The following is a 15945-nucleotide window of genomic DNA, read 5'->3' on the forward strand; positions in this document are numbered from 1 at the left end:
TTTGTTCTTAAAACATTTTATTTATTGTAATTAAAATATAAACTGTATAAATGGTGATGTACAATTTACATAGAGATTTATGCTTCAAAAGTAAAAGGTAAACATTTTATCAAATATGGCAGAGTACATTAATATAAAGCTATCAGCCGTCCTGTATCCCAGGAGCAAACTATTTGCCTATCACCAGGATGGATATGTTTAGTCATGTTCACCTGCCCACCTTACCCATAGTTAGAGGAACTTCAATAAAATATTCCTGAAGCAGGTTTCTTTTATGGCCTTCTAACATTATAGGTTTTCTCCTCCATGGAAAAAAAAATAGGATAAACCTCAGGCTATGCACAAAAACATCCGAAGACTTGTGGGCTATTCTGCTCAAAAGGTTTCCATTTCCTTTTTACTGCTTGCCCCTCCCTCCTCACACTGAGCTCCTTGTGCAGGTCTATTCCACTCCCAACAAGCTTCTTCTATTCATTGAATGTTTTGAAACTTAGCACTTAAGAGGCAAGGGGTTGATTCTGTGTATATAGATTTGTAAAGGAACAATGGGATTAAGGCATTTTCCTCACTCTGCATGTAAATTTCATAACATTTTTGCTGTGAAGATGAGGCACTTGATATCTGCAGACACAGGACTGTAAGACCAAGCATCTGTGAAAGTATCTTCTAGAAAGAAAAATGCCAAAAATCTTCCACAGACCTCTGGAAGAACATGACATTGTGAATGAATTAATGGAATTTGTTTACCAAAAACATTTCATGAATATACAGTGTTGTGCTACATAATTAAAAACTAAACCTTATTTCATGATGAGGAACCCTGAACTATAAAGATAGAAAACTATCTTTAGATAGATTTTTTCCTCAAAAAGCATTTTATTTTTAAAAATCCAATTCAAATAAAAATCCATTTTTTAATTTATTTATTTTTTAAATCATTGATTTTCATCCACCCTGCCTATTACTGATTAAGCTTGTAAGAGGATGAGAAGAATCCATTCTGTGGGGATGCCCAAAGTCTCCAAACTCAAAGGATTAGGAGCACCCTCTGTACAGTGGGAGGAGTACAGAGATTGAAGATCACCTCTGTGCTGCGCCTCTCTAACTCTAACTTTTGGAGTATGAAGAAAGGAAGTGAGGCATGAGCAGGACACATCTTATCTTGGCAGTGCTGGTCTCCTCCTGTTCCTGCTACTTAGCCCCCTTCTTTGAGGTTGCTTCTGTGACGTTGTATAAGCAGCCACTGTTCTTCCCGTGCCAATGCTTGGGGTAGGGTAAGGGTAAGGGTTATTTGGAATCTCAGGACCTGCAGAGAGTGTGGAGTTGGAGCCAGTGGTTGTGCTCCATGTTGGTAGCAATGACATGTGGAAATGTAGTTCTGAGGCCCAGAAACCAAATTTTGCACAGGTCCATGTGCAGAACAGCCGAGGAAACTCAATGCATGGATGAAGCATTGGTGTAGAGGGGAGGGTTCACATCTGGGGAACATTTTGGGACAAGCTGGAACTCTACAGGAGGGACATGCTCCACTTGAAACAAAATGGAACCAGTCTGCTGACACACAACATTAAAAAGCTGACAGAGCATGGGGGGAAGCTGACAGGAGCTGGGAAGTATCCAGCTGGGGTTAAATCATCCCTGGAAGATAAAAAGGGGAATCCTCTGGTGTGAGAAGGGAAGAAATAGACCACAAGCATCTGGTGAGATATGATAATACATCAGAAAGCCGTAAGTGCTCAAACATGGGAAGGGGAGGAGACTGCACATCATGCAACAGAAAAACGGCTGTCTGGATAAGTGCAGGGCACAGGGCAGTGGATGCTTCTTGGACCGGGTACATACAATCCTTAATGTTTGGGAGCTCATGCATTGAAGGTGGAGGGCATGGAATCCCCCACTTAGGTGCTTATTCTCTGGCCATATCTTACTATTGAAAATAGAGAATTCATTTTGTCTATTTCTTAAGCAATTATACTGATGATGAGACTCCAGTTGATTGGGGTTTGGGTTTCCTCTCCCAGCCCTGTCGAATTTTGGTTAGTGGTCTATCTATACATGGAAATATTAGGAAAAACTTAATGACTAACACAATACAAGGGATGATGAGGGAGTACATGTAAACAGAAGGAAGGAACCAGGGGTAGGAGCCACTGTTCAGGAACCTCTTCCCACCATAGCCCAACGTGTGGGCAGTGCACAAAACCAATGTCAGGTAGCCCAGATAAGACTGTGGGAGAGAACAGAAGAAATATGGTTACAGGGAAAACATTAACTGGGAAGCTGTTGTGAGCTACATAAGGTGAAACAAAGCACATTTACCAAAGTCCATCTCAGCTAAGTTCTCCCTTATCCTGAGCTGAGTTCACTGCTGGGGTTCTTGGACCAAATGCATCTGGCAAGTATCCCTGCTTGACTGCAGTTGCAATGCTTGAAGCTTCAGCCTTCTCCAATCTGTTGGCTCCAGGTGTGTTGGACTACAGCCCCCACCACCCCCAGCCAACACAACTCATGGCCACGTTGGCTGAGGATTATGGGATTCATAATTCAACACATCTGGAGAGCAATGGAATGGGTAAGCTGTAATGCATCACAGCTGCAGCCTAGCTTAATGCTGAACTGCAATCATGCTGAAAAGCCTTAAGGGGCTGTCTGTTTACAAGGATTCTGCTAACGATGCCTGTAGGCATGCAATCCGACAAGCCAGATACTAAAATAATCAGGCCTTTGAAGGAAAGTTTCCTTCTTTGCATTAAATGGGACAACATTTCATGAATATACAGTGAATGGGACTGGCAAAATATCACATTTGTATAATTGACTTCTCTGATTACTTAGATTAGCTTTTTAACCATTAAAAGAAAGCTAATACCTCCCCAGAAAAATATAATTGAAAACTTCATAATTATATCCACACAAGATGTATTTCCCAAAGAAAGAAAGGCCTTCATAGCAAATGGATTATACGCGAGTTTGCAAGTTTGAAGAGGGATACAAATGCTTTCTTCCTGGGGGACATTCAAGAAGACCTCCACAGTAATTATACCTAACCCTAACCCTAACCTGGTCCAAGGACAAGAGGCTTCTCAGTGGCTCTAGTCCTAAAATCAGGCGCTCTAATTTTTAAAGAGAATGAACCTGGAAAAAATCCTTGAAAACTCTCCCAGTAGACGAATGAAATGGACAAACTGATGGTCGTTTTCTGGAATGTTCCCTTTTTCTCAAGCATAAGTTTGTTCATTCCCATAACCACATCAGTTTGCAAACATTTTTAAAGCTTGTGTGAAAATTTGAATGCATTTTTGCATAAACGAACAGTCATATGCGTTTTTCTATGCATTGATGCCTAACAGACATTTTTGCAAGCACTTTCTTGTGCTGCGTGCCTTCTCAATAGAGCTGCACCACAACATTTGGAGAAGTGAGGAAACCGAAAGGTCATTGTGCTCCAGTTCCCATATTAATTTGGGAAGTGTGAACTGATTTGAAATTGTATTGAACTGCGAATGTGGTGGGTGGGTTGAATAAAGCTTGTGATAGCCCCTTCCACTCCATTCCCAGCAATACAGTTTTAATGGTTAGTGAAATAAATGCAGAAGGAAATGTCCCGGACTTGCAGTGTTCAAAGCTATAATACTTGAGAATAAGTCCAAGAGCACTTAGTGGCTCTTCTGAGTAACACTGCAAGTGAGGAAGATGAAAAGCTATTTTGCCAGCTAATGTGCTCTTACCTGTACAAAACGAAACTCTCTCCAGTTGACGCTGTTACTGACAGAGGGCAAGGAGGTTATTCCTAGGACAACAAAGAAGAAGAACCCCAAGATACCCAAAGAAAGATAAGCATCACTATGCCAGCTGGTACCAGTCAGAAATGGATCAGTTTTGTTGTTAAATACCTTAGTAAAAGAAAACAAGTAAAATAAATTAATAGGTGATAGCTATAAATATATTAAAACATTTCATTTATAGGGGTTTGAATCCAAATTTAAACTGGATCAATGGTGCTGGTGGGAGGGGACTTCCTTCGCCCCTTTCCCACAGTAGCTGCTCCACCCCCCCTAAAAATGTGACACAAAGTCAGGTGCTACTGCTGAATCAAATGTGCTGCAGTTGGGGGAGATTAAGGGATTGTCCCTCCCCCAGTTAGCTGGGACACCTTCCTTGAGTAGAAACTTTCTACTTCTGTTGGTTGCTTTCCTCTTATGGAAGAGATTCTGGATTCAGCCCCTGTTGAACTTGGGTTTTGTAAATGCATGTCACATTTGTCACATCAGGGTTGAAAAATAGCATGGCTCAGATTTCAGGATAAATATACTAAACGATTGGTGGTGGAAAAACACAGGGTCCTTTTGCTTCTGCATTTGCCAGCACTTGGTTCAGCCAGCTAAGGGGAGTGTACTAGAAGGAAAGGTTATTTCTGGTTGGTGACAGAGCCCCAGGGAGCCTGATGGCCTGAGGTGACAACGCTTCTCCATCAGTGCAGCCCTTGCGAAAATGCCCCTTGTGGCAGGTCTGACGCCATAAGGGTGGCCGCTCAAGCATCAACAATTTGCATAATGTCAAGCTAATGTGCAAATTTGCAAAAACATAATGTCAAGCATATGTGCAAATTTGCAAAAACGTCCCCCCTTTGACTTCTCTATATTTTGTTGTGTAACAAACTGGCACTAGATTGGATTTAATTGGCATTACCACTTGATCTACACAAGATACTCCACACCATGCATGTCCAAAATTTACATAAGCCAACTGGCATTTGTTGGTGGCATAAGTATTCAGCTCTCTGTAGAAGCTCGTTTGACAGCAATTACATTCACATGTCTTCATGGATAAGTTTCTGCCAACTTTGCACATCTGGATCCTGCAACGTTTGCTCATTCTTCTTGGCAAAGCCGTTCCAGCTGCAACAGGTTGGGTGATGACTATGAGCGCACAACAGCTTTCAGGTCTTGCTACAGCTTCTTAGTCAGTGTAAGGTAAGGTTACTAAGAGTTTCAGGGTCTTGTTTTTAAACCACTCCAGTGTTACTTTGGATGTGTGTTTAGGGTTATTGTCCCACTAGAAGGTGAGCGTCCATCCCAGTCTCACATCTTGAATGTGAATTGCAGCAGGTTTTCCTCTAGAATTGCCCTGTATTTGTTTCCACCCATCTTGTCCTCAATCCTAACCAGTTTCCCAGCTGTTGCTGAGGAAAAGCATCCTACAACATGATGCTTCCAATCCATGGAGATGGTGTTCCCAGGGCAATGAGCACTGTTGGTTGTATTCCACACACAGCATTTTACAGCACAGCCAAAGAAGTTCAATTTTGGTCTCAACAGACTAGAGAACCTCTTCCCACATGTTTGCTGTATCTCCTCCGTGCATTTTTGCAAACTCCAAATAGGCTTGGATATGGGGATGTTTCAGTGATGGCTTTCTTCTCACCACTCTTCCTTAATATCCACCTTTGTGGAGCTTCTTTGTGATCATTGTTCCATGGACTGTTTCTCCCATCTCAGTCACATATCTTTCCATTTCCTTCAGAGTCACCACTGGCCTCTTAGTGGCTTCTCTAACTTACCTGGTCACAGTCTTCCTGGTAGACAGTCTTCTCTAGGTAGAGTTCTTTTCATTTTCTAAGAATGGATTTAACAGTGCTCTGGGAGACGCCCATTGCTTGGGATTATTTTATATATCCCAACCCTGATTGGTACTTCTGACAACTCTTTCATGGAGTTGTTTTGGTAGCTCCTTGGTCTTCATAATGCTGTTTGTTTAGATATCCTCTCCAACAAACTCTGGGGCTTTCCAGAAAGATCTGCATTTAATCTGAGATTATGTGGCATGGGATATGTACACTGGTGAACTCCATTATGTGGCTTCTGGAGGCAGTGGATGTATCTGAGTTTATGCAATGAAGAAGTGCCATTTTTTGCCACAATAAAACATTTTGAACCTTCACAGTGCTGGGTATCTGATGTACATCAAGGGGTAAGTGCAAATGAAATCCATTTGAATTGCAGGTTGTAACACAATAAAACATGGAAAAGTAAAAGTGGGGAGTGACTACTTCTGCAAGGCACTACTAGGCATCATGTTGAGCATAGCGGGGATCACTGTGATCAGGTGACCTGTCCAATCTGCTGGCCAGTACTAAATGGTACAGGGTAACTTCAATGTTCTTGCTACTTCATGCTGCTTTCAAAAAAACAGAACAGAACAGAACAGACCTGGACTTGGACTTGGACTGGTCAAACTTTCAGGATAGAAGACAGCCCCCTGAAAACACCACAAGCAGAGGATTGTCCTCTTTAAAAGTGGATGGCCACCCTGACATGTTGAACAAAACAATAGGCATGAGGACTGGCTGAGAGAGGATCAGTCCACTGCTGTTATGTGACATAAGTGATGGGGTGCCTTGCAGCTAAGTCTGAATCCATTCACTGAATTCATGGCAGTCTACTTCCCATCCCCACAACCCTAGTTTGATAGTTGCAGACCCTGAAATAAGTCCATGAATACTGGAAAGGGTCCTTGGCACCCTGCACACCCCGATGGTTTCATCAGAAATGTGCCAGGGAGCCTATAGGTTTAGGATCTTGTCCCAGACCTCCCTCACTGTCTGGGTTCTCCATAATCCTTTCTTCTTATGATGTCTCTCTGGACAGCAAGGAGAATATGACCTGCATGGGGAGAAGTGTAACAAGTACAGGGTAGCTACCAATATTAATCCAATATAAAGGAGAGCCATTGAAGTGCATGAGAGACATTAGTCATAACTAACTTAAGCCCCACTTATTTCACTGGGTCAATACTGGGCACTGTCCCATGAATCTGATGCCTGCCAGTGTTTCTGATGATTTCAGAGGCCTCCTTTCAGTCTATGTCTCTAAGTTGCATAACTGTAAAGCCTGTTGATAGAATGGCAGAATAAAATGTACATCAGCTTACCTGGGAAAGGAGAAAAGAGTTCCACCTCCATCTTACGTAGTACCGGATAGGGATGATGAGTGTGTACAAAACATGTAGGAAAGCATAAGCTAAGGCTACCAAGCCAAGTTGTTTTCTGCACAGCATCCACTTGTCTAACCAATTTGGGAAACGACTGTATTTTGTACCTCTGTATAACTGGAGAAGAGCGGCAAAGATCCCAGGCAAATAAACCAAACCAAGAAGGATGAGTGCCACAATTGGGCAGACCCGGTTTGGGATGGAAACAAGAATAAAATAGGAAACATCTCTGCCTTTCTCAACATAATTGTAGACCACATCACGGATTATACTATAGAAAAAGATGAATGCACTGAGAACAAGAGAGAGATAAATAGGGTATCTCCACATTGGAAAAAGCTGCAAAGGGTAATTTTCAATTTCTTTTGCTGCCAAGAGAGATCCCTTATCCAATGGAGTAAGGCCCAGACTTCGGACAATATCCATCACCTTTTCTTTTGACTTGCTGTCATCTCCACAGATAAACACCTGCATCAATGAAATGAAATTATTATTGCATTGCATTTATATTGTTTTTCTTTTCTGAGGAATCCAAGATGACTTCCATAGCTCCATTTTATCCTAACAACAACTCTATCAGATAGATTAGGCTGAGAGTTGCCCAGTAAGTGTTACAGTTGAATGGTGACTAGAACCTGGAAGTTCCAGGTTCCCAGTCCAAAACTCTAACCACCACACCACATGGGTAATTGCCACAATGAGTCCAGCCTTTTACCTCTTGCTAATGTTTTTACCATGGTAAAGGATGGCTGCAATTTTGGCTAAAATTAGGGAGAGTTGGGGCAAGAAGTTCTAAATCCTACTGAGGGCCCCTCAACATTTGTATCAAAATTCAAGCAGAGAACTAGGGTTGTATTTTTCTCAGTTGATGAAAATCTTTCCCTTTCTTATCAGCTGTTTGGAACACACGATAAAACTAACTTCTGGGTGTTCAGCCTTTAAATGGTTAAACCTGTAACCTATAGTGAATAGAATGTAGAAAAAGTTATATCAAAGAGAGATTGTAACAGAAAACATCAAGGGCAGGAAAATATTTTAGCACTCACCAACTGAAAACTCTCAGGAGATGCAACTGGCATAAACTTTGCTATTTTTTGACACATGGTCAAAACCTTGATCAGGCATTTTTATTGCTTAATTGAACCTGTTCTATTGCATTTGCTGCTGCCTCTCTTTTTGTTGAGATTATATACTTTTATCATTTTATTGTTTTATGTATTTTAATGATGTTTGTACACCATCCTGGTTTCTGAAATGATGAAGGGTGGCTTAAACATGTTTTAATGAATAATCAAATGTGGGAAATGGAATAATACTTTTGTCCTGGCTTCCTTGTTCATCTTTAAACATGGGCACCTATTGCCCCCAAGATGGCCTTACCTGTCTGCTTGCATCCAAGCCACCAGCCTGCAGAGCCCATGCTGACACTGTGTTAAATGCCTTCACCACTTTACTGCCGGGCAACATCCGGGCAAGATATTCAGCATTTGATTCTGGGTACTCGTTTATCTTGAGGTTGTTGCTCACATCCACCAGCACTTTCCCACGAAGAATGTCCCTTAAGCTCTCAAGAAAGATGTAATGCACTCTGTGGACAGCTATAATGACGATGTCAGATGTTTCTGCAGCCTCTGCATGAGTTAGCACCGAGGCTCCTTGAGGGATCAGTCCAGAGGCCTGGCCACTTCGGCTTCCAAATACAACAGAATAGCCGCACTGCATCATTCTGTATCCTAGAGATCTTCCAAAATCACCTGTGCCAAAAATGCACACCGTCTCCTTCTTGCTAGGTAATTCTGAGGAAAGTGGAAACCTTGTGTTGTTTTTCTCCATAATGGAACTTTAGGAAGTTACCTGGTGAGATATAAAATTGTACATATGAAATCTCTCTAATTGTCTGATTTTCAGCATACATTCGCATTTTACAAAGTTTACCTTCCTTTCATGAAATAATGTTGCTCTGTGATATGCTGATTAATGAGAAGAGGTGTATGAGATCATCTGCATTCATATAAAAGCCCTGTTCTGGGCTGCCATTTGTAGTAACGCAAGCAAATCAAAAAGTTTCCTTTTGGCTCTAGTTTTAATGTGATTGCTAAAACTTGTTATAGACACATCTTTGTCCACCTCCCATCTCAGCAATAAAGTACACAGTAGTAAAGGTGGATTCCTATGGGTTGCACCTGCAGTGCTCCTAAGCCCCCAGGCTTAGACACCTGCAAGCTCAGATCTATACTCTCCTGCACCTGCCACTCTGCTTTTTTGCTAGAAGCCTATTTTTGGCCATCTAACAGAGGCACTTTGGATAGGGAGGGGAAGAGGACACACAAGACATTGTGTCCTGCTCTCTCTAGTCTCCTCCTTTGCCCATCGGAGAGGCAGTTGGCTGGCATAGTCCCTTCCACACCAGCTGCTAGAGGAGAGCATGGTCTGAGCTTGAGGGCATCAAAAGGCTCTTATGGCCCACCAGACAATGTGAAGAATGAATGGATGCAGCGTGATTGAAGGGGGGAAAGAAGCACCATCACCAGCTGAATTCATTTATCTGTTCCCAAGTGCATACTCTATTTGCCATGAGGAAGAACCCTGCCTTTGTCTTGGTTTCAAAAAAAACAGGAAGGAAGGTATCTATATTTCATTAACCAAAACTTGAGCCAAGTATGGTGTGAAGAAAGATATGTTCAGTCAGAGAATGTGGGTGAGTATGGATGGCATGCGGGTTTCCCAGGCTGGAGCTGGGAGAAATATCATGGCCAGTTCGCTTTGCAAATTTCCGGTTCTCTCCACAGCCAACCATTACTATGCAGATTAGTTGGTGCAACAGGATGCCATGGCCAGGGCTAGGTGCTAACAGGGTATGTTTCATGGATCCAGTTACAAGTGACACATGTGCTGGGCTCTTAATTTGATGGGAAGGCGTTTCTCTGGGTGGAACATGCGTCTGGATGCACCACAGGCAGTCTATGTGTATCAGTTGTACCAGAGGGTAAAATTTCTGTGGCTCAGTGGTAAATCACCTGCTTTCCATGCAGAAGGGGCTAAGTTCAATCTTGATATCATTTGTTAGGGGTGGAAAAGATTCCTGCCTCAAACCCTGGAAAACTATGCAAATTAGTATCAACAATACTGGTAGGGCTGATTCAATGTAAAGCAGCTTACTGTTTCAGGAGTGTTGGCTTTCCAGATGCTAAACATAACATTTTGTTCAAAAGCTTCCGGCTGGATACCTAAGGACACCATGCTTTGTTTTCTGGGCCTCCTTACTTTTTAACCCTCTTCATCCTCCTCCTCCTTCTTGTCCTCCTCCTCCTCAAGGAATAAGTGTATTAAGATTGTAATTGCATAAAACATTGAGGCCTATCTCATAAAAACAACCAGTCTGTTAAACAGAACAAAAAGTGAGGTCATTGCAAAGGCAAGTGATAAGGTTGGCCAAGCATGATTCTCAGTTTTCACTATTATAGTTGTTAGAAATGTGCCAGTTGGTGCAGAAATTGCGGAGGTAAGTTAATATTTCATATAATACACCTTTTTATAGATTTGATTCCTTTCTGTACAGCAGATAATTCCGTAAAGTTAACTTCCAAGGAATGAAACTAGATCTCTCAGAGGATGCTTCTAGTAAGTAGGTTAGGTAATTTTCCTTCAGTTTTTCAGTACGCTCTCTCCACCATGCGAGACTGCGAGGCAGGCTCCCGTCATGTTAGAAACACTTTCTGATGATTTCAGTGTCTTGGGAAATTCAAGTGGAAGAAATCCTACCATTCTCTTTTTCAGGTATTTTTGGGATTCATCATGAAGCCTAAGAGACACTTGATGTTATGTGACACGTTGCTCTGAATTTAAAGTCAGTTTTCACTCCCTCATAAACCCCATTGCAAAACCATGTGTAGGTTTTTGCTTCGGAGAGAATGATTTCCATGTGGAGCTCCAGGCCTGGGAATCATGAATCGTGTTTACATGGGTTTGTGGTTTTTATGGGAGCTTGGGGATTTAAAAAAAAAAAATCCTAGTATCTGGACTCAGTATAAATACACCTCTGCTTCAGTTGCTTCTTTTTTTTAATCTACAGGGATGTTCGCGTGTGTGTATGTGTACGTGTGTGCACGTGTGCATGCACACAGAAATACAAAGCCTATCATCTCACTGTAGAAGATAGTCCTTGGTACCCTCATTTCTTCAAGTGTACAGAAGAAATAAAGGGATACAAAGAATTCTACAGGGATATGACATGAATAATCAGCTATTTTACCAGTGTGATCGTAACAGGGCTTAATGCATTTTTTCTGTTTAAAAGTCTGCAAATTAAGCTTACATTTTCATACAAAGGTACAAATATGAGTCGAATCCATGCATCACTGAAGGATTTAAAGTAGCAATTTTAAAAACAAAAGTATTAATAGGGCTTATATTTTTCTGTTACCCTAGCACACAATGGTGTCAATGGTGGCAAATTGGCAATATTTACCTATAAACACTAAATGTTATTTGTTATTGATGTATTTTTAGTATTTATTTATTTATTTTTCAATTTATATCCTGCCTTTTTCCTACAAAGGGCTCAAGGCAGCTTACATCTCCTCCTCCATCTTATCCCCACAACAACAACCCTGTGAGGTGGGTTGGGCTGAGAGTCTGTGACTGGCCCAAAGTCACCCAGTTGGCTCCATGGCTGAGCGATACTACATCTTTGGTGTTGAAGTTCCCAGAGTAATTTATGATTATAGAATATAAGTAAATGCCATTCAGTTCAACTAAAAGTAATTTAAAGAGCATTTAAATAATGGAGGGAACTATCCTATAGCCCCTAGATTACATCTAAGGGGTCATATTCTCAGATCAAAGGTGGGAGGCAGCATTCCAATCCTGAAACTGGGTATCAGAATTCTGGACCCCGTTCACCTAGTGCTTCGCAGCTTGTGCAGAAAGAACCACCCAGTCTACTCTTTGAGGTCAGGAAAGCACCCTTGGAGTGGGGGAAAGGGGGGCATTTTGAGGAATGGGGTGGAGACTGAAGAGGCCAAGACACATGATCACCTGCAGAAGGGAAGTGGCCAATCTAGATGGCTTGAAAAGGGCTTGGACAGGGTCATGGGAGAAAAGGCTATCAGGAGCTATGTGCTACCTCCTTTGCCAGAGGTGGCGTGCCTGCATACACAGCTGCTGAGGAGCTTGGACTGGAGGAGGTCTTACACTCATCCTGCCTGCGGGATCCTGTGGGCAGCTGGTTGACACCATGGGTACAGAGCGCTGGACCAGATGGACCTTTGGCCTGATCCAGCAGGGCTTTGCTTACGTTCTTATGTTCTCAGCAGTTCAGTCTGCTTCCCCCTCTTCCTGAGATTTCCTAGCCAGAATATGCAGGAAAAAAGTTCCATCAAGCAGAAAAAGCAGGGTGAGGGGAATTGGACTTTCCCAGCTCTGTGTAGGAGGCCCCAAGCCTCTGAGTTTGGGGTGTATGGACATCATGATGGGATTGTGCTGTGAAAGATTTTAAAAGTCTGAGAAATTTTTTAAAAAGGCTTTGAAGATGGTAGACAAAGGATAATGATGTAGACTCAGGTTCAAGTTCCATAGTTACACAGTAGAATTAGTTATTGCAATTAGAATCTGAATGTCCTGAAAGGGGATTAGACAGATTCATGGATGATACGGTGTTCAGCGGCTCTTAATCATGATGATTGTCTATTACTTCCAGTACTGGTGGGAGTCTGGTGCTGTGTGCTGTGCACCTAGAGAACGGAAACAAGAGGGTGCCGTTGCATCTGCACTACACTCTTGGGCTTCCAGGGAGCTGCTATTTCCCCTTAGCAATCATAAAAGCACCCAATATGCTTGTAACTTTTACTAAAACGAAAAGAACACAAGTGAAACTTGCAAGATAGTATTACATGCAGTATGCTATTCAGGATACTGCATTCCATTCCCAACCAGCAAAGTATGCCCGCAGAGCGTGCTCAGCCTATTTTTGGATCGGGTGGCAGATCCCCTCTCCTTTAGTGCTTTCTGCCCTGAAAGATTTTTGTGCTTCTGCAAAACTGAGCAATACCTGAGCCTGCCGGTGGCTCCCTCTTAGGCACAGATGGTGCTGTGTTTAGCTGCACTGGCAGAATTGAGATAGCTAGATATGGTGTCCCTGCCCGCAGGCTCATGGTGTAAGAGAGCCTGAGACCAGAGGAGAGGCGAGTTGAAGGGAAAGGAAAAAAATCTGCATTACCTGGGGCAGAGTGAAAGAAGGAAAAAGCCTGAGAGCATTGGGATATCAAAAGCTCACAGTCCAAAAGGAGGGATTTCAGGGGATAAAAGCTTCCATAAAAAGATTTTTTTCAAAAATGGAAGTGAAACAAAAATCCTACTAGCTTTTCTCACTTTTTTGAGTTCCACATGTAAAGGGTCCATTACATGCATTAGGACTGGACCTGTGCATCAAGTTAGGTAATCGGAAAGCCACTTATTTATATTTTATTACCTTAGTTTCACATAGGAATGCCTTTGCGTAATTAAGATTTGATGTTGTGCCGTCTGCTTTCTTAGGAGGATGTTATAAGAAATTGCTATTAGAACAGTGCTGCTGTGGGCTTTATGCTACCCGGTGCCCTCTTCATCAGGATCCACGTGAAAAACAGTTTCTTGCATTTAAGCTCTGGACTAGTTTTGTTACAGCAGTGAATTTGTTGTGATCTGAGGTTTGGTAATGCAAAGTTTGTTACCTTGCAAGTTTATTTGCACTGGAGACCAGGAAATAGAGAGCTAAATTTGTTGCTTAACTCTGAATGTTCTTTGCTTATAGCTGAACAACAACAGTCCAAAGGGCCTTTCCTGAACCTGGTACCCTTTGGTTCTTAGCCTGGCTGAAGCATTCTGGAACTTATACCCCAACAAATCCAGGGAGCGCCAGGTTGGGGATGCTGCCATAAGGCATTGCAATTATAGTTAAATACTAAAATTATTTGTATTATTCAATATATTATGACATCAGGGAAGAGAATAAGCATTACCACGAGGACACATAAGGTTAAAAGAAAGTTAAGATGGCATTTTATTTATTTTCCACTTTTTCCTACAAGGAACCCACGGCAACCCAGATAATTCTCTCCATTTTATGCTCACTCTGTGAGGTAGGTTAGACAGAGAGTTGATGACCGGCCTCAGGTCATCTAGTCATCTTCATGGCTTAGGGAGGACAAGAACCTGGATCTCCCAAGTCCCAGCCCAACACTCTAACCAATGCACCACACCTGTTGTGAACAGGCACCTAAGCCATATAGCAATGAGAGGCTTTCCATGGTGAGCTCTTGCATGTCATTCCTCATGAATTTCCCCTAAAAGAAACTTCTGAAATAGTTGGCTATTGTGGACCTTTGGAACAATGGTCCATGCACAGATCTCACCTTAGTAATTCCTGGTCTGGAGAACACAAGAAAGTCTGGACAATAGCTGTACTAGCTTTAAAAAAAACCAAAAACCATCCATGCCACCTCCTGGGCTGGGGACACTTTGGGACATATATTGATTGTCCTTCTACCTTCCACATTCCAGATCTGATGAAAGGCAATTCCCACCATTCCAGCCAGCAGAAGAGTTAACAAATTAACAGCCAGGTTTGCATTTATGCTGATAGGCTATTTTGCCACTAGATGGCAGCATGGCTTTGCCTTGTGGCTTGATGGCTGTTTCTCGATCAGCCTGAACATAGCTTGCTGGGGAAGGAAAATCCTAAAGAAATACATTTGGCTTCCTTATGGGGAATAAACACCATAGAAATCTGATAAATAAATGAAACATGTATTGGGCACTGTGTTTTCCTAACTATAGCTCCATCATGTTCCTCTTCCCAAACTGGAATATAGAAGGGTTGAATCTGGTGGCGGAGGGAGTATTTATTTCGCAACCAAAGGTATAGTCATGAGTTCTGAATATTGAGAGGCCAGTCCTGTCTAGAACACACATCGTAGCAACCATCTCTCTTGCTCAAATGTAATTTACACTGAAGGACCTCCATTCACCAAAGTTCCCATACAATGCAGCATTTTTCCATTTGTATCCCAGCCTTTCTTCAAGGAGATGCTTATCTGGTTGTGTGGATTCGGCACAAAGCCTACAATAGGGGCTGGAAGGGTAGGATTGTTTACTATATTTTGCACAATTTTGTATTTTACAGAATTCCCTAACCGGTTTAACCTGCAGAAACTGCACATGACTTAAAAACTTGCAAAGGCATGCATTCCACTTTCTATGGCTTAGCTCCAACAGTGTCCTAGAGTGAGCAGAAAGTGCTTCTGCTAGTGCAAGGTGCCCCCAATATCTGTTCATAGTGTTCTCCTGCTGTATTTTGTGCATCTCTTCCCAGTCCAGAAGGCTCCACAACAGCTTTCTGGATGACACAATAGCCTGTGGTGGGGATGAGGAGGCACAAAAGCCCTATAGCACGGATATGGTTTTGCTCACACACCTTAGGATGGAAAACTGGAAAAGCTTTTCAATCATGGACATATATCTGGGTGGAGAACTGCAGGCCATCGTTGGTTCTCCAGACCTTACTGGGGTTCCTCAGGTAGCCACCCCCTCTTTCTTCTGGATGCTGACCACTTGGTGGTTTTCCAGCATTGGACAATTCTCCTCTCCCATTTCAAAAGACCTCTCCAAAAGCTTAGTGACTTGCAGTAAGAGCTTTAAGCTAAGATGGGCTGGCATCTCTGATAGTTTGGCTGTGCTGGAATGTGGGCCCTGGAAGGTTCTCCCAAAGGCGTATGAGCCCTCAGCTGAAAGAGGGAGCAGCAGGGACCATCCTGAGAGGCAAGGTCTCCTGGGGGAACATGGAGGGAGGCCTAAGGGACAGCCTCAGCCTCTCTTCTCCATCATTGGACTGAGATGCCTTGCGAGCAACAAGAAATTGGAAGCTCCTCTCCTTCCCCACTAGATGGCACAAGTAAGTAAGGCTTTGCAGCTGGCACC

General features: G+C 42.6%; 1 protein-coding gene across 1 annotated transcript in view; it reads right to left on the reverse strand.

Annotated features, from left to right (window-relative positions):
- STEAP4 (STEAP4 metalloreductase) overlaps positions 1-15945 on the reverse strand; it is a 28804-nt gene continuing 12859 nt past the window's right edge. Inside the window, exons 2-5 of the mRNA XM_044424888.1 lie at positions 8371-8844; positions 6931-7458; positions 3729-3893; positions 1-2227 (exon numbers count right to left, since the gene is read on the reverse strand). Coding sequence (XP_044280823.1) covers positions 1970-2227; positions 3729-3893; positions 6931-7458; positions 8371-8823 — 1404 coding nt within the window. The 5' untranslated portion in view covers positions 8824-8844 and the 3' untranslated portion in view covers positions 1-1969. The remainder of the gene's footprint in view (positions 2228-3728; positions 3894-6930; positions 7459-8370; positions 8845-15945) is intronic.

Source organism: Varanus komodoensis, unplaced genomic scaffold (genome assembly GCF_004798865.1).
Source record: "Varanus komodoensis strain SLA01 unplaced genomic scaffold, ASM479886v1 scaffold15, whole genome shotgun sequence".
In the NCBI taxonomy this organism is placed as follows: Eukaryota; Metazoa; Chordata; class Lepidosauria; order Squamata; family Varanidae; genus Varanus; species Varanus komodoensis.